General features: G+C 41.8%; 3 protein-coding genes across 6 annotated transcripts in view; 1 reads left to right on the top strand and 2 right to left on the bottom strand.

Annotated features, from left to right (window-relative positions):
• Positions 1-25: 25 nt before the first annotated feature.
• On the bottom strand, positions 26-24,567 carry LOC136439597 (peptidyl-prolyl cis-trans isomerase FKBP4-like). The gene is made up of 10 exons (XM_066435036.1): positions 24,153-24,567; positions 12,394-12,492; positions 11,669-11,833; positions 10,686-10,757; positions 6,975-7,153; positions 4,430-4,513; positions 2,589-2,780; positions 2,323-2,451; positions 1,702-1,815; positions 26-957 (listed from the first exon to the last, which is right to left on the bottom strand). Exons 1-10 carry the CDS (start codon positions 24,388-24,390, stop codon positions 841-843), a joined length of 1,389 nt encoding a protein of 462 aa, XP_066291133.1. The 5' UTR covers positions 24,391-24,567; the 3' UTR covers positions 26-840.
• On the bottom strand, positions 16,444-18,716 carry LOC136439596 (uncharacterized). Its single transcript, XM_066435035.1, has 2 exons — positions 17,319-18,716; positions 16,444-17,122 (listed from the first exon to the last, which is right to left on the bottom strand). Exons 1-2 carry the CDS (start codon positions 18,714-18,716, stop codon positions 17,054-17,056), a joined length of 1,467 nt encoding a protein of 488 aa, XP_066291132.1. The 3' UTR covers positions 16,444-17,053.
• Positions 24,568-24,944: 377 nt separating the features above from the next.
• Positions 24,945-27,309, top strand: part of LOC136439588 (regulatory-associated protein of mTOR-like) — a 50,956-nt gene continuing 48,591 nt past the window's right edge. For 2 of the 4 annotated variants that reach the window (XM_066435014.1, XM_066435013.1), the window contains exon 1: positions 24,947-25,455. In XM_066435014.1, the coding sequence (XP_066291111.1) occupies positions 25,288-25,455 (168 nt within the window). In that variant the 5' untranslated portion in view covers positions 24,947-25,287. Of the gene's footprint in view, positions 25,456-27,309 lie in introns of all 4 variants that reach the window. The other 2 variants (XM_066435011.1, XM_066435012.1) reach the window with 2 other exon arrangements.

The following is a 27,309-nucleotide window of genomic DNA, read 5'->3' as shown; positions in this document are numbered from 1 at the left end:
GTGTTAAGAAATTATGACAATGATATTTTCATGTGTTAATGAACTTTATTTTGAAAAATGTGATGGTGAAATTCAGTCAGGAGAGCTTTGTGAAAAACAGTGACTGGGTACCTGCACTGAAACATTTCTTTCTACAGTTTAAGCATGCAGTAATTCAAGCAATACACTAATGACTTTTTCAGAGCTAGACACAGTATTACAAAAAGCATGCGCACAATGATGTATTCCATCATTAAAACGTTGATGTAGGAAACTATAGAATAGTGACGATTCTGTTGAGCAGCTACATTTTGTACACTGTATTCTACTTATTAATACACACATGCATTTCTTGTCATGTGTTGAAACATATAACGTTACATGTACATGTCATGTGGTGAATGATTGGTGAATTATTTTCCAGTATCAAAACAAAGCTTGCAACAAATCTTCGGTGAATAAGAAGTTGCTTAATAGTTGATAAGCAAAACTTCTCTTCAGTAAGACGTCAAACTTCTCTTCAGTAAGATCTCAAGATGTCAAAAAGTGAAACATAGTGTCCAATGTAAAACTTCATGTTATTGTTTATGTCAACTGGTTCCTATGTCAGCAATACCAACCTTGATCAGAACTGTAACACAGTTGCAAATAAAGAAATAAAGATCTTTACATCATGCTCAAAACCTAAGGGCGACGATCTAGTGGTGCTGGATGGTGTGGAGAAGATGGGAGATCCTTGGCGCAGACCACTCAACACACAGTTGAGCAGACCTCATGAAGCAACAAGTAGTAACAAAGCTCATTTAAAAAGTAAAGTGACAGGACTGTCCTACACATGTCCATATGAGTCGTATTACATCATCATGCTTCTCCTGCAGCTGATTCGTTGTCGTTCCTCCCGGTGCCGTCAGTATCCACCCCATCTGTCTCTCTTCCCTCCAGTTTGCTGGAGTTGTCACCTAGTCTACCTCTATTGTCCTACAAACAGATAAAGACAACATTCCTGAAGAGGTCTCAAGATGGCTACATTTGTACTTGGCAACAATTTCAGATTTTTGGTGGCGAATACTTCCAATATTCAATTACATGTAGTTTGCAATCTTATCCACTATGGCAATCGATGATGTATGGGAATGGGGGGGGGGGGGGGGGGGGTCAGATGGCGAAAATAATGTTCAAAGTACAATGTTCATTATTACTAATTACCTGACAAAGAGCAAACCACCAAGCCAGGAGGAGGCAGGGGATTTAATCACTATTTCCAACCCACTGGTACAGGTAAAGGTAGGTAAAGGTAGTCCCATAGCCTTTTTGAGGCTGTAGGGACAGTGGGTTGTTATCCACTGTGTGTAAGACACATTATTGGAAGGCAGAGCCCAGCCTTTTACTTCCCCAACCAAAGTCAGGTACCTACATATATTTCTACTTCTGGGTGAAGTGAGAAAAGCTGTGTTGAAGTGACTTTCTCAAGGACACTGCTCTAGCCAGGAATGCCAAGAATCAAACCTGTGACCTCTCGATCTCGCATCCACTACCCTGGCCACTTGGCCTTCGATGCCATTACTACAATCAATCGATCGATAAATCGATAAATCAATCAATCAATCAACCAACCAATCATTCAATCGCAAGTATCAGGGTGGCTACAGACATGCATGGGTCTCGCCAGGTTGACTTACTGCCACAGGTGCAGAGTAAAAGCAACAAAAAAGCTGTCCTTACCCCTCCACTATCCATAGCAGCCATCTTCTCAAACATGGTCCCATACAGTTTCCTCTCCCGTTCCTTCTCCTTCTTCTGATGCTGAAGAATGACTGTAACCTGGTTCTTGGCAGCCTACAGATGACATGACAGTGCAGAACTCATTACCACAAATGTGTGGATCACATTTCAAAAACCTTCAACAGCTCTTTTTCCTTACCCAGGAAAACAAAGCAATTCTTTTTGGCCATTCTAATTTCTAGAAATCTTAACAACCTGATAAGTCTCTCTCATTGGTCCATTTAATGATGGAGGCCAGCTGTGGTCTCTAGTTGCTACTGGACATGTACTGTTACATGTATGTGAGGTTAAAAGCATGTAAGGGGCACTAGTTCACTGTGGAATATAAAGACTTTCTACCTTAGACTTTCTACCTTCTACAACACTCAAAATTTGGTTGAAGATACGTTTGATTGACCTGATCAAACAAAGAAGAATTAGCCAGATGTTGAAAAGAATTATCACATTGTTTTAGTTTGTTTCTGGATAAAATCATAACAGATCATGCGACAAGTTTTGACTGACTAACAAACCTAAGTTGCCCCTTTTGACCGATTCTGAATGGACTGAAGCAGTTCTAACCTTGTTGTTGGGATCAATCTTCAGAACAGCATTAAAGTCACTTTTGGCTTCTTCATAGTCCCGGATGGTAAATCTAGCTTGTCCTCGCCGGAAAAAAGCCTTTTCATTGTCAGGGTCCTTCTCCAGGGCCTGGGGAATACACAAGTCACTGCTCATCATTATTTCATCTCAAATCATAAACATCGCTGTATTTTCTCTATCAAATTTCACACACTTGAAACTTTTCATTTTTGGCATAGGTGTAAAGAGGATATTGGCCAGCTGACCTTACTACAGTGGTTGATGACTTCATAAGGCTCTCCTGTTTTCAGGTAGCACATGGCCAGGTTCAGATGAGCTGCCAGCATCAGCTGTCCTGCACGCTTCTTGTCCTCCTCATCTTCTATCCGGTCTGCATCAAACTCCAGGTAGTCCAGGACCTTCTTGTACTGGGTCAGGGCCTCCTTGTACTTTCCTCCCTGCAGACAGAAGTGAAAAATTGGTTGCTCCTTTGTTCAGTGACCTTTCTTCAAATATTTTCTTTTTGACAAAAATGGCCCTGTAGTTATTTCATTAATCATTATTAAACTCACACGCAGACATACTGATCAGGAGGCTGAATTGTAATGTTCTGACAAACTCTCTGTAAGCACTTTTGTTTAGCTAATGCATTTATCCATTACTTCCAGAGTAAGCTGCTAGGGATCTAAACATACATCACTTCTTCCTTCTGTCAAAAGGTATCTGCCAACAATAAATGAATAGCATAGCATGTCCAGGACAAAAGGCTAATCAATAGTTCGCAGACACAGTGGTTTTAGTACCATAAAACCCAGCAATCTAAGACCCTCCCATCAGTCATACGAAACACTTTACAATTTGAAAAATGAAATAATGCATAAAGAAGTGCAAGTGATATTCTTAAGTGTCCTGTTTTGTCTTTTTTAGCTCTGGACAGAGTGAAGGTCTGAATCGCAAGGATGAAGTCTTCAATGACCTTGTTCACAGCACGTGGTTGCCTCTTTTCCAGGGATCAGGCAGCTAGTGAGATCATATATCATTCAGGTACCTATCTATCTCCACTTTTTCAGATTTTAAGGCATTGATTTGTGATGTGACGATAGACTACATGGTCAATTCTTGTTTTCCATAGAGAGCCCTAAACCCTTTAACAGGTAAATTTGCATCTTTATGGTTGTTCTGTGTTTATATATTAGTACTGCATCTATTCATTGCATGGGTTTGTAGCAGAAAGAGTAATCTCAGATACTGTTACTATTCCCTGATTGGGTTTCCTTATTCAATCCCACAGGTCCTCTGCAATGCCTTGTGGTATGTGACAAATCAACACATCGCATGATAAATGAGAAAAATAAAGTATGTTGTTGAAAGTACCAATGTACTGATGTACTACTTGTGGCGTTGTGTGGCATAAAGGTTAGAACATACGGCTGTCAAACAAGGGGACCCGCCTTCGATCCTGGGTTGCCCCCAGACATGTCTGGACATGGGCCCCAACGTTGTGCCTTTGGGAAATGCACTTAACCGCAAATTTCCTCACTTCACTCAGGTGTTAATGAGTACCTAACTTCGGTTAGGGACGTCCCTCGGATAGGACATTAAATGGAGGTCCCGTGTTTGAGGACAGTCACACCTTGAGCACGTAAAAGAACCCACCACATCTTTCGAAAAAGAGTAGGGGCGTGCCCCGGTGTGAGTGGATCAAATCATTCTGGCCTAAAAGGGGTAGGGAATTTCCGGAGCAGCCTTCATAACTCCTGTTTCTCCTAATGGGTCAGTGAAGTCATGCTTGTCTCAAGTATTGATGTTTCTGATCTAGGGTGAAGAGATGTTACTACAGTAACAATTAAGCCACTTTTCTTCATAAAAATTGATGGCAACATCAGGCTCTGATGAGTTGATTAAAAAAGTAATTTCAGTGTTATATTGAGTGTATTTGTTGGATCACTTCGACTGAAATCTAAAGTGAATCCCTACCTACCGACCCTAAATTTTCAGGACCGTAATAGGAAACACAACATTTTTTTCCTAGGCCTAAAGTGTTTTGATCGACATACAAGCCAAAGTCTCTCCTTTTGCTCACAATTAAAACACAAATTATACCAACCTTGAAAAATGTGGTACCCTTGGCCTTCACTTTGTCTGAGGCCTCTAGTTTTTCTGTAGTGTCCATTTGCCAAGACTCTTTTACCTGCACAGGGAAAAATGTGTGTTACAATAGGATAACAACTCAAAAGTACACTTAGGCCACGCCAATTTATTTATTGCTTCTTGGAATAGCCTGTCCTGTTTTTCCCATTTTGAAAAAAAATTGGGTACCTATTCCCATTCACAAATTTTAACTCCCAATTTTACTATCTGTTCAGTTGTAAAACTTGGTAGCCACGAAAATAGATTATAAAGGCCTGCACATAAAAAGTGTGGTCACATTGATCATAAGTTATAATTTTTCGTTTATTTCATTAAAACTATATTTCTCAATATCAATCTATGGCAAAAGGTAATTTTGTTACTGAAATTATAGTACTAGACCAAAGAAAGGGGTGCATTGCATAAAATTAGCCATAAAAAGCTGAAACTTGAATAATCCTCTTATTGAATTGAACTGAATTGAATTGTATTCTTTATGTTATGTAAACCCTTATCTTCACCCCAGACTATTTGCCAGAAAATTTTTTTTCTTTTTTTTCGCCCTGTCGCTCCAATTTCCAATTTTTTTCTGAAAAAAATCCGAGAAGCAACAAATTAAATTGGTGTGGCCTTACTGTAGCTAAATACAACTATTACTATAATACGAGAACAGTGTCAACATGTCCATATCCTACAGACAGTTTCATAACTTATTAAGTATCTATGTCATATGATACATGTACATATAATGAAGAAAAATATCTAAGTAATGCAAATATAAGGGACAGTAATGCAGTCACAAGACTAAGAATCAGCTGCATATTGAAACGGGAAGACATACCCGCACTCCTCTAGAACAACGATTATGTAAACATTGTACTTTGAATAGAATAGAAGACGAATGTCATTTTGTGGTAGAATGTGGATTATAATAAGAAGTTTATTGCAAGTTCATGCCCGTGGGCTAATTGCAAATACATGGTAAAAACATAGAGAAAAACATACATGCATCAGTAAACTTTGTCTGACTTTGTTGTAACAAAGAAAAAAATGAACTGTATAAGCTTGTGGAAAACCTATTTCCCTACTTCACACATTTAGGTACTGTACAAAAATTCATATTCCTAATGCGACTAGACAAACCTCCCATTGAAAAACACGTCTGTTCTTTTATAACGTTGGGTAACATAAATTCGGGATTTTTCCGATAATGGTTGACTGAAATCAATCTAGCATAACAATAAACCATCCTTTTTTTCTATTATTCTGTCAGTATCATGTACTATCTTTGCACTAATCATATATATGGTAGATTATAATATTTCAACTTGAAACTACCGTCCGCCGCACGCACAATGACAGGGGCTGTCGGACAGGGGTGAACATTAATTCGGGAGAGAAGATTCGTCTTGAATATCTTACCGCTAATTACATTTTATACAGCAGCTATTCGTTCCATCCTTGGCTTGAGGAGAGTGCTATGGATATAAACGTGTCCAAGTAAAAAAAAATACACGAAAAAACGGCCGCACCGCACACATCAGGCCTTCGGTAATATCCCGTTTGTTGAGTCGGTAGAACGTCACTCAAAGTCGATCCCCACCGTCATGGCAACGTGTACATTATTCATGGCAAGTTAGCTGGATGCCGTAGCAATGGTTATACTACTATGTCCATGTGTTCCTTGTTGTGTTAGGAGCAAACTTTGAGGAAAATATCGTCTTCAGTCCACTATCACACGCAACATTTAGACAAAAAAGTGTTCCTCACAAACCTTTTGTCGTCTGCTTGACGACATGATTCTGGGTAACAATATGGCGGCGGGAAAATACACCAGTAGGTTGTAGCAACAAAGAGGAGTTTTGATGATTGATCACACTTAGAATCCAGTTGCAGGTTAGCAAAAGAGATTGTAATAAGTTGTCTTGTAAATAATTGTGTTTAGCAGGCAGGAGATGTGATATTTGTCTTATAAACCAGCGAACAACCGTGCAGTGTGAGTCTCCCACGAAGCCCCCAGACAGCGAACAACCGTGCAGTGTGAGTCTCCCACGAAGCCCCCAGACTCTGTCAATAAGGGACGGAGAGTTTTTGACGTCGCCAACTTCTAATGCATGGTTATCGAAGCTTTTCAGACAGTGTTCTGAATGCGTTAGTCTGTCAAGTTTGCATTTCTAGCGGTATTACTGATGTTGCATCTAGCACATATCCCTAAATACCCCGTTTTCGAAAAATCCCGAATTTAAGTACCCCACGAATTTATGTTACCCAACGTTATCTACTATAACCGAAAAGAGAGAAGTAGAATTTATCTAATGGTAGTCATATTCTTTTTGTATCCGTTAACTGTACTTGTTATTTTGTTTTGACCTGTACTTAGCCAAGTGTGGCAGAAATGTGCAATAAAGGTCTTCATTCACTCATTCATTCAAGTCTGTTTTACTTTCAAATAAACCTGGTTACCTTTAACATGTATGATCCTTAACTACAGTAGCATGGGGAACGATCTATGGCTTTATTACCTTTTCAAAGGCCTTCAGCTCGACCTCATATTCCACCTGGGCGTTGGGAGGAATGTTGAAGTCTTTCTTCCCTTCAGCTCCAAAAGCAAACTGGGCTTTCAGCTGGACTCTCCACTTTTCCTCTGCCTTCATTTTGGTGACAGCATAGTCTACTCCCTCAACAATGCCATTGTCTTCAGCTGAGGGCCAACATTGAATTATATACAAGATACATCTTCACACAGGTACATATACATTATACACAGGTACATATACATTATATACATATACATTCTTTTAAACCTTTACCAGGCTTTAGCACACTGAAGTAGTCATTTGGTTACCTATGTTCTATTGGCTACAAGGTTAGGCAGTAGGGAAGGTAAAACTCCATTAGTAATATGATTTGCTCACATCTATTTGCCCACCAGTCATTAAATATCCCAAACGGAAACAAAAACAGTGATTGCTCGTATTGAATATGGATCAGTCCTGGGCACGTGTGACCAGTCACAGGCTGGTTCTATTAGTGCAGGTTAGGCACAGTAGACGTTGTAGACACTTAGCCAACTGTAATAATCATACATCAGGGCTCCAAATACTGGGTGCATGAATGTGCACCTTTGTGCATCCAAAACTGGAGCTGTGCACCTAATTTTTGACTGTGGGTGTACCTAGATATTCACTTTTGTAGGCTATAGGGTAAAAGAACTATTGTATACTAGTACACAGCATATTCCTAAAATTCAAGTATCAGAAAAAGCAATAATAGTTAATACAACCTTTGTTATCTTCACCAAGAAGAATTTGTTTTTCTCTTCGCCAAGAAGATTATGTTTTGGGTAGCGTTTGTATGTGTGTATGTGTGTGTATGTAATTGAACAACATAACTCAAGAAGGCTTGGATGGATTATCTTGATATTAGGTACATGTATGTTGGTAGGCGTCTTGATGAGACCTGGAAATGATTAGATTTTGGGTCCCCTAGTGGCTTGTTACGGTACTGCAGTAGAACTTCCTGTTTTGAATTTGATGTCTCGTGTTCTGCTATGGTCCTAATCTTTAAGTGGCAGATAGCTCTTTGGACAGAGAGTAAGTGGTATAGGGTTTGGCCCCCTACCGTTCTTATTTGGAACTGCAGGAGCAGATTTTGCTTCAGACTTTGAAAGGGAATAACTCAAGAAGGGCTTGATGGATGGTCATGATTTTTGGTATGTAACGCTTGGAACCATTAATTCGACACCTTTACGCCAACGCACCATTTCATGTAAATCAACAAGCGGACTTAAGAGTATTTCGGTAATCATTGACTGTATCGTGTACGTTGTTTTTGCCGCAATTGCTACATGTGTGTAACTCTTCCAAATCATTGACATATCTCGGAAAAATTACGTCTTCAACATAGGACCCGATATGACGGCGCCTTGCGTAATCTGTTCCAAACGAACCATTAATCCGACAGTATACAACAATGTCGATGTGAACCGATAATTTCAATAGTCAGAACAACGGTTATTTCCCGATTTATCGGTCAACCAACGGCCACTTACACTAGTTACTATAGGCGCCACATGTCACAGTCGGTACGCCGCCAATGCACTCACGATACTGCGGTCAAAATAAATAGTCCTGAAAAACATCGTCCTGCGGCAGACCCGTTCTTATGTTCCATTGCAATGTCGTGGCTATTATAAACCTTGAGGTCTGATACTTAAGCCTGCTACAGCTATCGAAATGCGAGTAACTAACGTTTGCTTGCACTACTGCCCGGTAAACAAAAATATATGCCAGGCGGAAACGGAAACTATCCTAACACAGGTCATCGGCCTGTACCAAGCGAACATCAATGCGGTAGAGGGGAGTACGACTCTCGTGTGTCGCTATCGTCTTAGCCGCTGTTGGGATGTATGTTCCGGAAATATGAAAATAACACGTGTCTTTTATAGAAATTGCAAAAACTTTACTTTTGCATTAATTGCTGCCAAAATTCAATTATCTTATAGTATAACCTTCCCATTAGCATGCTAAACCCGTAGTGAGACGGTTGGTATGGTCTTCAATACCTATTTACACTAGCTTGCACGTGGCTCCGGACTTTTACATTTGAAAATAGGGGAAAATAGAAAGAGTAATTAATTTGTTGACGTCGGTTACTATTTCCAATTGCTGATGACCTGTAAACACTTGTTGGACATGTCTATTGAATAATCCAAGACAGGAAAGGGGAAAAATGAATAAATGAATAAATATAAATGACCTGCATCGTCTGCTATTGCTCACGTGATCACCCGTATGATTCTGGGAATATTCAAAATGGCGGTTTCCGAAGACGCGATCGCAAAGCCTCTGGATAATTCGCGCTTTGTTTGGATCAAGGACAAAACTAGACTTATTTGCTGTTATTGACGGACATATTGTTTATTCCTATTTTGATCGATACAAGTATAGATATGTAATGTGATGATATGAAGAAGAAAATGTCGACATTATGACGGTGTGTTGCCGCTGCTCCCTCTCCCATGATATACGTAACGTTAAAACAAACGGTTAGTAAATTGACGACCTCGTCATTGCAAAGTTTGATCTTCATGAACTTACGACTGTACCTTTTTGACATCAGTACTTAACTCGTATTGGAATGCAATTAATAGTTTTTGCATCAACCTGCTGAATCTTGATTGGCAAGCCAATACTTAAAAGTGTCGAATTAAAAGGGTGTCGAATTAATGGTTCCTAGCGTTAGATAGCTTGAGTGATGATTTACATGATTAGATACTTATTATTCAAATCAGTATCTAATTTGCATAATTAATGAGGAAAGTTTATATATTTGCCACATTTCATGATAGGACTCTCAAATATGTGACATATGTAACTGAGGAAGAGAGAAAGATCAATAGATATCAACTATGCAAACTAAGAGTCCATTTGCATGATTAAGGAGAAAATACTAACTCAAGATGGGGTTGACGAATCATCATGTTTGGTATGTAGATAGCTTAAGTTATGCTTTGTATGATTAGACTATGATTATGCAAATAATATTCTAATTTGCATAATTAATGAGGCAATTTCAAAAACCCTGCTGTGTTCCATGATATGACTATTAGAATATGTGACATTTGTAACTGATGAAGAGAGAAGTGTTGATACATTATGTAGATAGAAGATATGCCAATGAAGACCTAATTTGCATAATTCATGAGAAACTACTATAATTCCATACTAGTAAATGACTGCAATCTCATACTTGCCATATGTGGCATTTGGAAGTTATGTGAATGTGAACATCATTAAATCAAATCATGCTATAAGGACCTCATTCGCATAATTGATGATTAACATTAACATAACCTTCTTTGTTAAGCTCATACTTTGGACAGCTTTCGTTATTAAGATGATCAACTGGTATGATTTATAATCAATGAGAAACACCCATAATACGTCAATTATTAAGGTTAAAATCATTGACCTTTGTTTGATGTATCATTTGTTTTAAATTTTGAAGTTAGCTATAGAATTACAGACTGAAGTTCTTAGAGCTGGAGAAGGGTTTCTAATTGCATGTTCTTGTTGCTGGCATTCCACTTTATTCTATGCTGTTCACCTAAAATTCTTTCTGTGTACCTAGGTTTTTAGGTTAGGTATTGTATTCCCCAGAATGAATTTAGGGCCCTAGGGCATATAAATCTTTCATTCACAAATCTGCAGAATCTCATATCCTTTACTTACCAGTTTCACCAACAATATACTGTACATCTCTGTCCTCAAACACTGTCCCATTGTAAGTACCCAACAGATGAACTGTAACACAAAAGGAATATCACAAGATCAATATCATCAATGAATGTGTTGAACATCCTCTTTCTTCACAATATTCAGTAAGAGTATGGATGTCCCTATATATAGTTGGTTTTAATTAGTTGCTAACTGGAAGACTGCGGTTCAATCCTGGGAAGGACATCTTGGTTGGGGCTGAACCTGTCTTTTGGAAGGGACATATAAAAAGGATGGATTTGAGTGCCATGTGCAAGGAGGTGACTTGAACACGTTAAACTGGAAGGGCTAGCAAGTTAACCCCTCCCTGTAAAAATATACGCTGCTACAGAAACAGCGAGGTAAGTTGTTGCCCCATGTGCCACTCAGTTGAACAGCAAACAAATCAGTTAGAATAGTCATGTAACAACTTAAAAGTAATTACATGTATGTAGAAGGAAAGGGTGAATCTTTGCAAGGCCCAAGAAACTGACATTGTGTCCCAGGCCTGACTAGGGCTGTGTACCTCAATGTACTTGTAACATCTGGTACAGCTACCAATACTGAGTGTGAACATGTACCTGTACCTAAACAATTCGGCAAACTAACCTGTACTTTTCAGTGATGACAGAGTGAGATACATGAATGAGCAGTTATTGCTATGAACCATCGCCAGCAAAAGGACCTCAAATCAAAGATGGTGGAGACTTCAACACCCTTACATTCTTTTCTCACAATGCCAGTGCCACACGTTCATCTTAGTCAGTCACAAAGTAAATACTTATGTATAACTTTATATATATATAAGTTAATTCAAGTAACAGTACCAGAATATCAACATAAGGTATTTTGAACCTGTATGAAATGATGTTCAGAGTATGGTATCCATATCCAGTCTCAATGAATATTAACCAATGCTGAAGCCTGCAGCTGTGCATATCTGAAGATCATATACTCACTTTCTGCAGTTGCTCCTTCCTTTGGCCTGTCATATCCGACACCTTTCTTTATGACACGGCGTACAATGCCACCTTCTTTCTCTTCACTTATGTCTTCTCCGTAGAAGTCCAGTAGTTCTACCTCAAAAATGAGTGTGGCATCTTCTGGGATCTTAGGTGGACTTCCTGGAGGGTACAAACAATTCAATAACAATATACATCCTAATGTACACAAACTGCAATCATGATAGGTACCAACCTCCACCCATGTACACCCACCTCCACCCCTGTACACCGACCTCCACGCCGACCTCCACCCTGCACGCCGACCTCCACCCCTGTACGCCGACCTACACCCCTGTACGCCGACCTACACCCCTGTACGCCGACCTACACCCCTGTACACCCACCTCCACCACTGTACACCAACCTCCACCCCTGGCCTGTACACCCACCTCCACCCCTGTACACCAACCTCCACCCCTGTACACCCACCTCCACCCCTGTACACCCACCTCCACCCCTGTACACCCACCTCCACCCCTGTACACCCACCTCCACCCCTGTACACCCACCTCCACCCCTGTACACCCACCTCCACCCCTGTACACCCACCTCCACCCCTGTACACCCACCTCCACCCCTGTACACCCACCTCCACCCCTGTACACCCACCTCCACCCCTGTACACCCACCTCCACCCCTGTACCCAAAGGTACTTGCATGTGATCGCTGAACCCAATTACCTCTTTTTCCATAGGCATAATGCGATGTGCATGTCAGTTGAGCCAGTTCACCTCTCTTCATGGTAGCCACACCAAGATCCCAGCCTTTGATCACCTGTCCTGGAACAGCCATAATAAATGGCAGATGGATTAAAGACTCATACGCCATCACATGTTCTTCCAATATTCATATTCCTCAAAGATGTGACATTTTGCTACAAAGTAAATGCTGCTATTGGTAAAATATCTGAATATCCCGATGGGGTTGTATTTTTTTAAAAATCTTAACGTGATGAGATCCAAACGTCTACGTTGGTATGGGCACCTTGAAAGGATGGACAGGGAGAGGTGGCCCAAGAGAATCATGGGCATGACTGTGGAGGGCCGAAATCCACGAGGACGACCAAGGAGGAAGTGGATTGACAACATCAAGGAGGACCTCCACCACCTCAACCTACACGATGTGAATCCACAGGACAGAGGCACCTGGCGAGCTGCCACCAAGCTCCCCCATCAGCATGCAAGCACGTCAAACCCCCAGATGATGGGGACAAGAAGACGTTAAACCGGATAGTGAGTGAGTGAGTGAGTAACATTTACCGTACTTAGATTTTCATTTTAAAAACTTTAAAAATCTGTTCGTGAAAGTACAGATAATGTTATTTTGTCTTCGGGAACGGAGTAATTGAAACCAACACTGTAGTGTACAAAATTTGGGCCTGGGCAGACAGACAACACTCCCAACATCCAAACCAAGAGCATGCAGTTATCAGGCTAGAAAACATATAAAGTTTAAGTTGGTAGCCACAAAAGAGAGAAGAAGACCACTATTATCATGTTTTGACAAAATGAGCCTGGTAACCATTCTCTCTGGGCCGGCCGGTTTTACTGGCATAAGTCCTAATATTAGGTTAAAGCAATGGCCTTTTTTGACAGCATGTCTTTCCAGCCCTATACCCTCCCAGCACTACACTACACTCCTTGGTATAGGCTAGACAACATCGGCATGACGGGAAAGTGTTGTTGTTCTTGACGTGGTCTCTTGGTGCAGAAAGAACATAAACTAGAAAGGCAACATTTTCGGGAAAATGCAGGATTTTCCCCTCCCATTACCTACACCTGAAATGTGACATCCTTAGCATTGACTGTATGGGTATTATGAAGTTTCTGCATATATTATGCAAATGAGGTCCGCATAAGCATAATCTATGGTCAGGTGTGTTCACCTTTCCTCAAATATGACATCCGTAGCTTTTATGGTAAGGGGAATGATATGCATAAATTATGCATAAGGCCCTCATTAGCATAATTCATGGCCAGGTTTTCTGACCTTTCCTAAATGTACCTACATCTCAAATATGACATCCGTAGCCTTTACAGTAAGGACATGTCTAAATTATGCAAATGAGGTCCACATTAGCATAATTTATGGCCAGGTGTATTCACCTTTTCTAGAGGTACCTACATCTGAAACATGACATCCATAGCTTTTACGGTTAGTAACGGGCGGAGGCCTAAGTCCGACACATGTTCTACGTGTTATGCGCATGCCTTGTGTCCTTATGTATTTCACTGTCTACCCATCAAACCTAAGCTTTGATCTCATGGCAGCCGTAAAACTGTGATTTTAGCTGCATGGACGTGGATTCTATATAATTATAGCTATTCGTGCTGCAGTTTGGGAGCACACGAAAGTTACAGCACATATTTGACTCGCGTTCTGGTGGAACGTTCCAGCAGAAAAGGGTCTCCTAAGTCCGATATAAAAACCTTCAAGTCATTTCTGGATATGTAAGAGTATTTTATGCACACAAAAATAAGACAGAAAATTCACAATATTGTTTCTCTGTCGCAAACATGTCCCATTTTTTTCATGGCGCGACCTGCTTCAGCGTGGCGAGTTCAAAATCAGAAATGAACTTCAAACACATGTTCCACATCACCTGCACGGCTTATAAAACGGTCTCTTTTTCTGGGTATGCCTAAACACCTCACCCGACCTCATCCGACCTCACCCGACCTCATCCGAGTCTTAAATGCAGTGTATACGGGTTAGGGAAATTATTTGACGTTCTGGATACGTTAGATATGCAATTATAAATGCAAAACCAGCGGCAAACTTGAAGTATTTACCAGTTTTTATAGGTAACGGGAGGTCAAGACGGCCGGCGCAATGAATACACACTGCGTGCGTGTATTCGAGGCTGAAAAACACTTTGTGTACAGTTATTGTGTACAGATACTGTGTACAGTTATTGTGTAGTTTCTATGAGTGGTTTGTGATGAAAATGTAATTAGTACCCACCGTCTTATCGTCCTGTCGGACAAAAATAGATAAAAAAAGGTATGAAGAACTTCCCCATGTAGACCCCAACAGTGGCATGATCCAATATGGCGGCCAGAAATCTTCTATCATGGAAACAAGCGGAGTAACTTATAAAAACTGGTAAATACTTAGAGTTTGCTGCTTGTTTTGCATTCATAATTGCATATTTAACGTATCCAGAACGTCAAATAATGTCCCTACCCCGTATACACTGCATTTTAGACTCGGATGAGGTCGGGTGAGGTCGGATGAGGTCGGTTGAGGTGTTTAGGCATACCGTCTTTTTCTCCATGGTTCTGCTCAACAAAACTACAGCTTCTTTTATCCTCCCTGTCAACCAGCACGCACTTACACCTTGATGTCAACACAACAACATTTCACCATGACTTCACAGTTGAAAGACCGTGAAACGTCCCGGATGACCTTTGTACCATGTGCGACACCGCATGCAAACTCCCGAAATGCGCGGTGAACGTCCTTTGTTGTTCCATTGCAAGGCCAGGCATGTGCATTTCGAGCAGATTTTAAGGAAGACGCGTCCACTGTTGGCAGAAAAACAGTCATGTTTTTTTTTCACAGTGAAATTCCCCACATCCTCAACTATCATACCATGACAATAGCGTAAGTTGCTATCTTCACGGACGCACCAACAACCGCTGCAGCCAGGGGTGTGATTTAGGGGTGACTATCATAGGCAGTGGAGATGTCTGTTGCATGAATAAAATGATAGCATATTTCTTTAGTTGAGATTGTAAAATCTCTACTTGTACATCAGTTACTAAGAAACGTTATTCATTTGGTAGTATGCCTCGTTACGATCGTGCTATACCCATATCGGCACAATTGGTATCGTCTCCGAGGCTTAGACTTTTACATTTTCATAAAAGGTATTCCAGATATAGGGTAATTACTTAGTTGATATCGGTTCAAATGTATATTTCATACCGTGAATAATCATTATCATAAATAGTTGTGAAAGGATGAAAGAGAAAAATGGCAAGTAAATGAATAAATGAAGGTAAATAATAAAAACAAAATACCCAGTAATGGTATAGTCCGGCTACTTTTCCCGCCACGCTCACCTCGCAAAGATCGTGACAGAAATTTCACCTACATTGCGACACATGCACACGACGCACGACTTCTGCTATAACCAGAGCGTCTGATACGATGGTAAGTATATTTTCTGCTCACTTTAGAAAAAGATAGAAATACGAATGACCTTCTTGTGCTACTTCTAGATAAAAAAAAGTTGCCTACGTCTTTTCGACTGTGCCATCACTCTAAGAATTAGCTAACCTTTAAACGTTACATATATGTCCTAACAAGGTCATGTACTTGGTATTGTCACTCAAAAGCTATTAATTTGGTTTACAGAATCTCACGTTGGCGACGTTTCATTACACGGCCAGTGCCGCTAAGGTGATGGAATGTGAAGACCCCCCCGCAATGAAATTCAAAATGTACCATCGTCCAGGGGCGCCCTTTGCTGGCATCATGGCGTACGCCATTATGGACGACACATGGGTCGAGGTGGGCTGGGTGCCCGAGAAGAAGAAGGAGGAGGTGTTAAAGATGTGTGGCGGGAGGCCTGAGCGGCTGATCGTGACCCTGAAGGAGGCCTACGTGAAGCGCGGCTATTACGTCATTAAAGTAGAGGCCGTTTTGGCAGAGGACTAGTTTACTCAATTAATCGCGTTTACCTAAAATAAAAAATTAACCAATTTTGTTATCTGACAAGTCGATTGTGGTTGTCATGTTTTTATATTGTAGCTAACATTTTGGCGTGACGATACAACAAAAAACAACCCATACATGGGCGTCAAATTAACCCATGTTAACAAAATAATAGCTATGGCTTAACAGACATTTGGAATGATCAAACGTAATTTACGGATATAATAATATAATATAATGATGGATACACTCGCCCGTCAAGAAGAGGGGGCGTTGTGGCTTTTTACGTGAAAAACTCTGTAACAGCAAAACCATTACAGGACATGATAGTTCCCGAGGAGCTAGAGTGTTTATGGGTATCCATCTGACTAATATATCAGCTAATATCAATGCTTACTTGGCAACTAGGAATGAACTTGGTTGGGAAACACTGTCAGACAGAAGACACCTTCATAGATTATGTTTGTTCTATAAAATTGTAAATGGTCAAACCCGAAACTACCTGTCTCAACTAGCACCCACACCTATCCTCTCATCATGTTCATACGAATTGCGTAATAGGATGAACTTAAAACCTCTAAATTATTCAACAAATCGTTTTGCCAGGTCCTTTGTTCCGTACTCGACGCACCACTGGAACAACCTCGATTTGTCAACTCGCTCTTTAAACTTCGAATTCTAAATTGGAGAGCTGCTTGTTTCGTATTGTTGCAGCCATGTTGGGGCACGTCGCTGTCTGGACAGTGTCTGTAAACAAATTACAAGGGATATTCAGGTTATCTGTACACTCATAGAACACAACGAACACCATAACATATGAAAAAGACGACGAAATATTCAGTTGTACACCATTTTTTTCAGTCAAAACGTCATTTCTGCTAGCATGCTCCAACTCTTAAATCAGGTTGTGTCTAAATCACGTTGCCAAAGTGACGCTACCTACCACTGTAGGACTGGATGAGGCATCGGTCGGCTGCCGCTGGTTCTCCTTATCCCCTTCTTCATCATGTCGCTTCTTCTTAGATGCCTGCAGCTTTTCCTGTCTTTTTCGCTTTCTCGCTTCCATCTCTTCCAACTTCTTCTGCGCCTCAATTTTCCTCTCTTCCTTCTTTCGACTTTTTTCCATTTCTTTTTGACGTTTTTCTTCACGCTTCTGGGTGAGCTCAGCCTTTCGCTTCTCCTTGCGTTCTTCCTTCTCCTTCTTTTCCGCTTCTTTCTTTCTAATTTCATCCATTACTTCATTGTGTGTTAGAACTCTACCAATGAGCCGTTTGCGCGTATTGCGCGTAGAGGATTGTGGTGTTGAGATGGGCAGGAGCAGGTCCTGTAATGCTGGTGGAACAATGCGTTTAATCAGAGGGCTGTGAATTGGATGGCAAATAGTGCAGGGTGCATGGCAGACCTGACAGGACGCAGTAGAGCAGGAAGGCGTCTGTAGTGACGTAGAAGGGGAAGGCGCCTGTAGTGATGTGGAAGTGGAAGGCGTCTGTAGTGATGTGGAAGTGGAAGGCGTCTGTAGTGAGTCTAGGGACGTAGCAGCGGAAGACGGCACTTGTACAATCTCTTCTCCAGACTCTTTCGTTGACATCCTTACCCAGCGATCGTCGATGGCATCATCATTCAGAGGAAAGATTCCCGTTTTCTTGAACGAATTTTTGATAAGGGATGGAGATATTGTGGTATCATATACATTACTGAAAATCTTCGCAAAGTTCCTTTTCGTCACTTGGAAATGCGGATTGGCCGCTTGCATTACCTCAAGGGTTTGGGCCCATTTCGTCTTTAATGGTGAAAAAATGGCAACATCTAGCGGCTGCAAGAAATGGGTTGTGTGGGGTGGCAACCCAAGGATAATGATGTTGTTGCTGACAGCCGCCTCCAAGACCTTGAGTGTGAAGTGGCTGTAGTGCTGGTCAACAATTAGTACGACAGGACGATCCTTGTGTGCATGGTGAACAAACGACTGAGTGAACCACTTTTCAAATAGCACGTCGTCAACAAATCCCGACTCGGAATAGGCATAGATGGCATTTGCAGGTCCCCCCTCTGTGTAGGAGCCCCCGGGAAAACTCTTGTTGAATATGATCATTGGAGGGACTGTTTGACCTGCAGCGGACACACAGATGAGGGCGGACACGTGGTCCCGACTCCCTCCTCGTCGTGAAGGCGACCTTTTCGCCCCGCGTGGCACTATCACTTTCGATACTTTGGCGGATAGGTCAACCCCCGTTTCATCGGCGTTGTAAATGACATGGGGATTTCTATCTTTAGCATTTGCTTCGGTCAAGACATCCTCCAAGAGCATGAAGTAATCAATCACAACCTTCTGGGTTGCGAACATGGCCCGCTCTTTATCTAGCTGGTCGGGTGACCGTAGGCTTAGGTCAGGATGTCGACGCCTGAATCCCCGCCACCATTTCTTTCCTGGCCCCGTCTCCTTGAACTTCGAACTTGAACCCCTTGCTTTTGCTTGTTTTATTTCGATTTGATGTGCTAACGCTTTAATCACTCTTACTGTCAGAGGAAACCCCCTGTCAGCCAAATATTTGGCGTATTCGCAAAGGGCTGTCTCTTCCTCCTCAGTAAGGACAGACGGCCTGCCCATGACTTCTCCAGAACGGCCGTTTAACCTATCGTTCAACGTCGATATTGGTATTCCATACGTCTTCGACAGTCCGTAGACAGTGACTTTATCCTGGCCAATTTAAGCGGCTGACAGGGCAGCCTCCATGTCGGTATATGAGTAACTGCGTTGTTTCTTTTTGGCCCCGGATGCCATCTAGTAACAATGAGATTAGAAATATTGATTGTAAACGACACAGCAGTAGGGATGCGTACCGGTTATAAAGGTCCGGTTATTACCTGAAAAAATGTTTCGGTTCAGGTCCAAAAAACCGAAACCCAGTTTTCCGGTTTTTTCGGTACTGGACCGGTAAAAAAATCTAGCACTCACATTATATCTTTTTCGTTCTAGAGCATCTTAAACCTTCCGTAAATCGCAAAATTTGCGCTCGAAAAAGACGACGTTTGCCATTCATGGCGGTCATATTATCTGCATGCTGAGGTACAACAAGCAATCTTTCCCGAAAACGATCTTTCCTCCGTGAAAATATCCCAGCACCACCACAAGACAATGTATCAGGTCATGAAATATGTTGTGATTAGTAAAGAATATTCCTATCGCGGTAGATACACCGTTAGATTGTGCAAAACACGATCAAAATTGGCGTTCTCGACACCGATCGAGGCGCTAGGCGCCATATTTGTTTTGAATTACAGTCAAACCTGCCCAAGGCGACCACCCGGCGGACCGAGCAAAAACGGTCGCGATGGACAGGTGGTCGCCATGAAGAGGATTCCACTCACATGTTTCCAGGTCGAGGTTTTCAAATACAGTACGTAAATGATGAAAAAATTATGTGAATTTAGACAGCATGACCCTCACCAGGTTCAATTCTCATTGACAGAAAGATCCTACAAAAATTACATTTTCCGTTATCGATGTAATAATTATATACCGCTACATCGTGTACAAATTTTCGTCATAATTTTGACTACAAAACGATGGTTGCCTCGATGATCTCGCAGCGCCCTCCCGCATTCACACGTTACATTGAATAGTACACACACACACGCACATCATCGAAGTTTTAAGGCCTAAGACAGATCCCTAGAAAACGCCTGCTGGTCCCAGCCTTTTTTGGGTCGCCGACCGCTGGATGAAAGGGTAAAAAAAATTTCGATCTGACAACTAAAGATGAAAACGGAACGCGTTAAAGGCCCTGTCACACTTGTGCGTATATTCAAGTCCGCATAAGTTGCGCATTAACATGTTTTTGGTGTAGATTAGGTTTGCAGCCCAAGAAGTCATTTCCTTGGTTCGATGGCCCCGCAGCACAACGGTGGGTCAACGCAGAAAACAACTTCTTCCCCGCAAACTTTACTTAAACCTAAAAAATGTTAATGCGCAACTCGTGCGCACTTTAATATACGCACACGTGTGACAGGGCCCTAACGGTGTGATTTCGTCGCGCCGCGCCGCGAAGCTCTGTGCCACCGCATCGAAGGGTAAGTCAGTGCAGCAGAACGCACAGCGTCCAATAAAGGTTTGTGAGATTCATGGAAATAAAGAGAAAATAAGAATTTTGATTTTATTTTTAATTCGCCAATAACTAGAGTATTCGTAAATGTTCATACACAAAATCATCGTGTTTTACAAAGGTCAGCGGTACGCCAAATCCGGGCCGCCCGAAATCCAAGATGGCGTCGGGACCAAGGAACAACATTTCTCGCCTGATGTTTTGCCCGCCGCGAAGTCATTTTTCGGCGGAATTTAGCAAGATACAGACACATTTTTGTTGAAAATACAAGAAATAGATAGTAATTTCTGTGAAATCTGACTTTTTGACGCCATGCACTACGTATTCGTTTTGAAAGTTGAGTTTAAACGGAACTGAGTTCACGTTAAACTATAAGATTACGATAGGCACAATAACATCACAAACATTTGTCTTTACAATGTTTATAGGGGGAACGTTTTATTAAAACACTTCATGGAGGAATCGATGGTATAACATTGCTATTCCATATATTTTTGATCTTATTTTTGTCCTTTAAAGTCTTGAAAACATTTCCGTGAAATCCGACAGCAAAATGATCTGATGTCACCACACGCTTGAAAATTAGGCGACCGCCATGGGCAGGGATTGTGCTCTGTGCGGTCGCAATTCGTGGCGGTCGCGGTCGCGTTGGACGGGTGGTCGCCTTGGGCAGGCAGCTTAATGCTTGTGCCTATGGGGAAAATTTTCGGGACCGAGAAAAAGCGGTCGCCATGGCCAGGTGGTCGCGTTGAAAAGGTGGTCGCCTAGGCAGGTTTGACTGTAGCTGCTCTCGCGAGATTTGATATTAAGAATAGGTTACATGCAAGGTCAGCTGACCTAGACAGCGAGACTTCGCGAGACTTCATGACCTTTCACCCACAACCGCGGGAACTGAAGTGAGAAGACGTGACGAACTGTTTTCATTGACACTTGCGCATATAAAGATGTCATCCCGCAGCATAAAACGGAAAAGGCAAAATCTGTCCGGGGCAGGAGAAGCTGGCTATTATTTTTCTGCCACAAATTGGATAAAGATGGCTTGATCGTGGCAATCAGGGATATGTTTCTGCAGTGGGCCTCCCAAAAGGACTGTGATATCCTGTGATATCAGCGGTGCGGGACTTGCTGCTAATGAACTTCTAATGAATACCAGGTGCCTTGATCAGATGAAGGGCATGCCAGAATGTCAAAAGGCCGAGTTCAGAGAGAAATTCAAGTACTAGTATATATTTTTTCAATTTTTTTTTTTTGCATGTGATTTTTTCAAAATGTGATTTGTGTTGGACTCCAACTTGACAAAGTCTAATCTCATTTATTGGTTTCCTTTAAAAAGTGATTTTGCACTGGAAAATATTTTTCATTTCACAGTCTTGACCAGTAATTATTACTTATTTCGTTCATTTTTAAGAACTTTAATAATTCTACCTTATTCTGATAGAAGAAAGCAACAGACTTAGCATTGTGTTATACTCTCAGGTTAGTGTACAATAACATGATATCAGTCTTGGTCTATGACAAACAGCGTTACACTGGTATAAAAGTACATGTATGTGTATCACAGTGCAATGTAAGAACACTCCAAGTACTAGTAAATAGAAGTTTGGCAATTAGTCAGATATGCCATGGGTTCAGGTCGGACCTAATAGGTCCGGACCTGAACCTAAACTTTTAGGTTCAGGTCCGGACCTGAACCTGAAAATGGATTTAGGTCCGCATCCCTACACAGCAGTGATTTATTTTTAGCCCCCCCCCCCCCCACACACACCTCAAATGTCAAACAGAGAACACTCAATTTGTTTAATATCGTGTGTAATATGCAATGAAAAACGATGTCACCAACTCCAATCATATTGTTACCTACTTATTAAACCAAAATTAGCGCTTGATTGTTTTAACCTTGTGGTGTTCGAATTCAATCCAGGCATTCGATTGTATATAAATTGATGCATAGCGTGTTTTGGAATCTTCACGTTCAACAATCGTATCTTTAGTTGTCAAAGTTCAACTTATATACACTAAAACGTCAAATAGATACCCCAGTAACATTTACTTACCGCGACTTCATGCGGAAGAGCGCTAAACTGCAATCTGAAGCATGTGTGGTGAGGGAAGTGAGGGACGTGTTGGGTTGCGTTCGATGATCACATGACTTCGAATCACGTGACTGGTAAAGATGGCGGAGGAGTGCCAGTGTACGCACGTTACGTGACATTAAGCCTAGATTATACCAAGTTCAAAGACACAGGCAGGACACAGGTGTGTTTTTTGACAAGTTTAATAAACGAGCTTCATACATGTGGTGGTATTCTTCCACATTCCGCATCTTAAACTAAATGATTTAACATTTTTGAAGGCCATGTTCTCGAGAAGTTCTCTCGTCAACCACCGAGAGTAGCGTCAAATTCATACAAATATTTCAATCGTTAGCTGTTTGAGCTATCAACCTCGACACACTTTTTGACCTTGTATTTTTTTTACACAGAGGCATAGTCCATAACTACCTATCATCATCATGTGCATGCACCCGTGCACAACATAGTAATAATAAGATTCAAAAATATATCGGACTTAGGGTACTACCGGACTTAGGCACCCGCCCGTTATGGTAAGGAAAATACAAGTTTATGCATACATTATGCAAATGAGGCCCTCATTAGCATAAGTTATGGCCAGGTGTATTCAGCTTTCCTAAAGGTACCTACATCTGAAATATGACATCCGTAGACTTTACGGTGAGGGAAATACAAGTTTATGCCTAAATTATGCAAATGAGGTCTGCATTAGCATAATTTATAGACAGGTGTGTCTGCCTTTCCTAAAGGTACCTACATTTGAAATATGACATCCATAGCCTTTTACGATAAGGGACATGCCTAAATTATGCAAATGAGGTCTGCATTAGCATAATCTATGGCCAGGTGTATTCACCTTTCCTAAAGGTACCTACAACTCAAATATGACATCCGTAGCTTTTACGGTAAGGGATATGCCTAAATTATGCAAATGAGGTCCTCATTAGCATTATCTATGGCCAGGTTTATAAGCTAGTTCGGAGTTGCTACTACACATGTGCAGTTTCAAAGGTGAAGGCCCGGGCCCCTGGCTTGCAAACAGTGCTCGTCTCCACCTTTGACACTGCACATGCGTAGTAGCAACTCCGAACTAGCTTATTCACCTTTCCTAAAGGTACCTACAACTCAAATATGACATCCGTAGCTTTTACGGTAAGGAAAATACAAGTTTATGCATAAATTATGCAAATGAGATCCTCATTAGCATAATTCATTGTCAGGTGTATTCACCTTTCCTAAAGGTACCTACATCTCAAATATAACATCCGTACCATGGAACATAAGGTACATATAACTTTCTGCAATAAGCTAGAGTTCGGAGTTGCTACTACACATATGCAGTGTCAAAGGTGAAGGCCCCCCGAGACGTGAACAAAACCCGTCAGGGCGTTGTTATGCAAATTTAGACAATGTCGAGACGAGCACTGTTTACATGCGGGGGGCCTTCACCTTTGACACTGCATATGCGCAGTAGCAACTCCGAACTAGCTTATACCATTAGTAGAGCTACCACCCCACATCTACTTCGTCTTTGGCAGAAGAAGAAGAACAGGCAAGCAAAAACAGTATATTCCCTCCTGGGAGGGGAATATAATTATTATTTACCTTTGCCGAGTGTAAACTCGAACTTGTCGTCCCTGTCTCGGCTTGAGTCGAACTTGGTTCCATCCGTTAGCGTGCCCACATAATGCACGGACACTCTGTCTTCCGCCAGAGGCAACTCGTCTCCCTCGCCTGGACGGAGAATCTTCTTCAGCACCCCTCCATCCTTGTTCGGAGTGATGTCGTCCCCATCAGTGCCCGGAACAGAGGTGGCTGCCTGGTCTGAAGAGTTCCCTGCCATTACGTTACAGTGTAGCTTTCTGTTGATGGCAGGTTTGCAGAAAGGATTGGATGATGAAGCTGTCTTGATGAAGCCTGACTGGTATATTATATGGTTTAAACTTCCTCGCCAGCCTCCGTCACATGCACATGTGCGCGAAGCCTGGAATCTCCTGGAGAATATAGTCTCACACTGGTGTTTCAGTTTCACGTGCGCCGCCTAGGAATCTTCTGGAAAGTACAGTATCGTATCGGTGTTTCTGTCTCGCGCGTGCTTTTAGGGAAATATACTAATCTCCAAGCAGATCCAACGGTTGCAAAGACCGTATCCAACTGGCAGAAGGAGTTTTTATTGCAACCTGACAACTTCCCTGGCTTACTGGAGTTTCTCTGGCTAGCTTGTACGATTTTAGCACCGTGGAGATTCAACAAGAATAGATTCCCTTGTCCCTTCCCATCTCCTAAATGGAAATGAAATGAATGGTCCCTCTCTCCCAAACCCTAACTTTATCTGAAACGGACGGTCCCTCCCTTCCCATCGTGCATTACCCACATCGTGGTATAACCCGGAAGCAGATCTTGTTATCAGTAGCCGGACCGCAGGATCGACGGAGGTTTTACCGAAAAACCAGGACCTAACGTGACACCAAAATGAAGAGAAGCAGGCTATTTGAAGGTCAAATTCGACCGAACCAATGTCATCTTTAAATACAACTTGGCTCTTAAGAGACGTCCGTAAGGTACCCTGACTTGTCAACACTAGCTACGAAGATACGTTAAACCTACTTTGTGTTCACTGGTGACGTGCCTCAATATTCCGGCTGTCGACATCCACATCGGATTTATTTTGGTCTCTTGTTGGTCTCTCTGGTCCCTTCAGCCTGACATCGTGACCAGTCCTCGCGATATTTGGAATTGAATGACAAGTTCTGCAAACATGGCGCTATCTGCGTATGAAGACATTTCGGAAGAGGACGAGTGCGACTTGCAGGACTGGCAGCTGCCGCTGGCCTACATGAAGAAGCGCCATGTGGAGAGAGTTGAGGGGAGTCGAGCGGTCACACAGACGTGGAGAATGAAAGAAAGGGTACGTCAGATTCTAACGTTAGCGGTGTTAATATGGGCTGGTTATGCCGGAGAGGAGAGTTTTGTCATCAGAAAACATTATGTCAATCTTGAACAGGTGTTCACTGAAGGAGGTTCACCTTCTAGCTAGCCTTCCAGCCTCGGTCGCCCTCACAACAGGTTTAACTCCCCACCCCTCCCATTCCCAACCCCCGGTTTGTTACATCTCACATCCTCACTCCCAACTTGCAGTAGACTTCCAGTAATAGAAAGGCAGCAAAATCTTCACCACGTTGAAGGCGGCTGCCTTAACCGAAAGAAGAAGAAGAAGCTAGTACGTGGGTAACGTTATAACTTATAACGTTACAATATTTTGCGGTTGATTGTGTCTAACATCTAACGTTACATGTGTCTGTGTGTTCATTATAACTCAAGATTCCTTTGATGCATTTGTTTGTACTTTGGCATGTCGTCTGCTAGTATAGGTGAGATGATGCACATTGATTTTGATCACCACAGCAGTATTTCTATGTGATATCATAGAATGCCACCCCATCTTGAAGGTCTACAGCTGGTGCCAGTATAAGCTGGGGTCAGTTATCTACTCTCCAAGCAGAGGTTAAGCTCAGGCTCAGGCTGTCTTGGTTGTATACTGCCTAGTGTTACAATAAGCTAGTTCGGAGCTGCTACTACGCATGTGCAGTGTCAAAGGTGAAGGCCCGCGGCTTGAACACAGTGCTCGTCTGGACATTGTCTTGATTTGCATAACAACGCCCTGCCGGGTTTTGTTCACGTCTGGGGGGCCTTCACCTTTGACACTGCACATGCGTAGTAACAACTCCGAACTAGCTTATAAACAACTACCTGTATATTAATGGAATGCAATGGCTATTGACAGACTGTTCCCTGTCAATAGTGCAAAAAAAGTCTTCCTCAAGTTATTTAAAGGCTAATTGGAGGAGGTCAATGTCCAACAACTGTCCCACGTATATGTGCACGCCTTTAAGCATTGTACACTCGACCCCCTACCCATCAAAACTAACTAAACTTTAATCTCATGTTAGTCATACAACTGTCATACAAGCTGCATGGACGTGGAATTTAAGATAGCAACTCGCACTGTAGTTTGGGAGCACACAAAAAAGTGTGGCACGTTTTTGCTTTAACAGTTTGTAACCTGTGTAAGTCAGTTCAAGGTGTACTTGACCAAGCATAGATTATATACATGTGGAGGCCATTTGCATAATCAAAATATTTCATGGAGATATGAGGTCTTCTTCAAACTTCTTGTTTAATAGCTTGTGGGTTCATACCTCGGTGAAGGCATTTTTGTTGTTTTCTTTTCAACATTCGCTGTTTTGTCTTTAGGCCACGCCAATTTATTTTGTTGCTTCTCAGAAAAGCCTCTCCTGTTTTTCCCATTTTGAAAAAAAATAAAAAAATTGGGTCACTATTCCCAATTTTACTATTTGTTCAGTTGTAAAACTCAATAGCCACCAAAATAGATTATAGAGGTCTGCAAATACCTAAAAAGTGTGGTCACATTGATCATAAGTTATGATTTTTCATTTATTAGAACTGTTTCTCAATATCAGTCCATATATTATATGGCAAAATGTAGTTTTGTTATTGAAATTATAGTACTAGATCAAAGAAATTGCATAAAATGAGCCATACAAAGCTGAAATTTGAATAATCCTCTTATTCTTTGTAATGTAAGCCCTTATCTTTACCCCAGACTACAGTCAAACCTGCCTAGGCGACCACCTTTTCAACGCGACCACCTGGCCATGGCGACCGCTTTTTCTCGGTCCCGAACATTTTCCCCATAGGCACAAGCATTAAGCTGTCTGCCCAAGGCGACCACCTGTCCAAC

The sequence above is a fragment of the Branchiostoma lanceolatum genome, chromosome 8, assembly GCF_035083965.1.
Source record: "Branchiostoma lanceolatum isolate klBraLanc5 chromosome 8, klBraLanc5.hap2, whole genome shotgun sequence".
Lineage (NCBI taxonomy): Eukaryota > Metazoa > Chordata > Leptocardii > Amphioxiformes > Branchiostomatidae > Branchiostoma > Branchiostoma lanceolatum.
The sequence above is the reverse complement of the archived record's forward strand: the minus strand, read 5'-3'. Positions and strand labels throughout refer to the sequence as shown.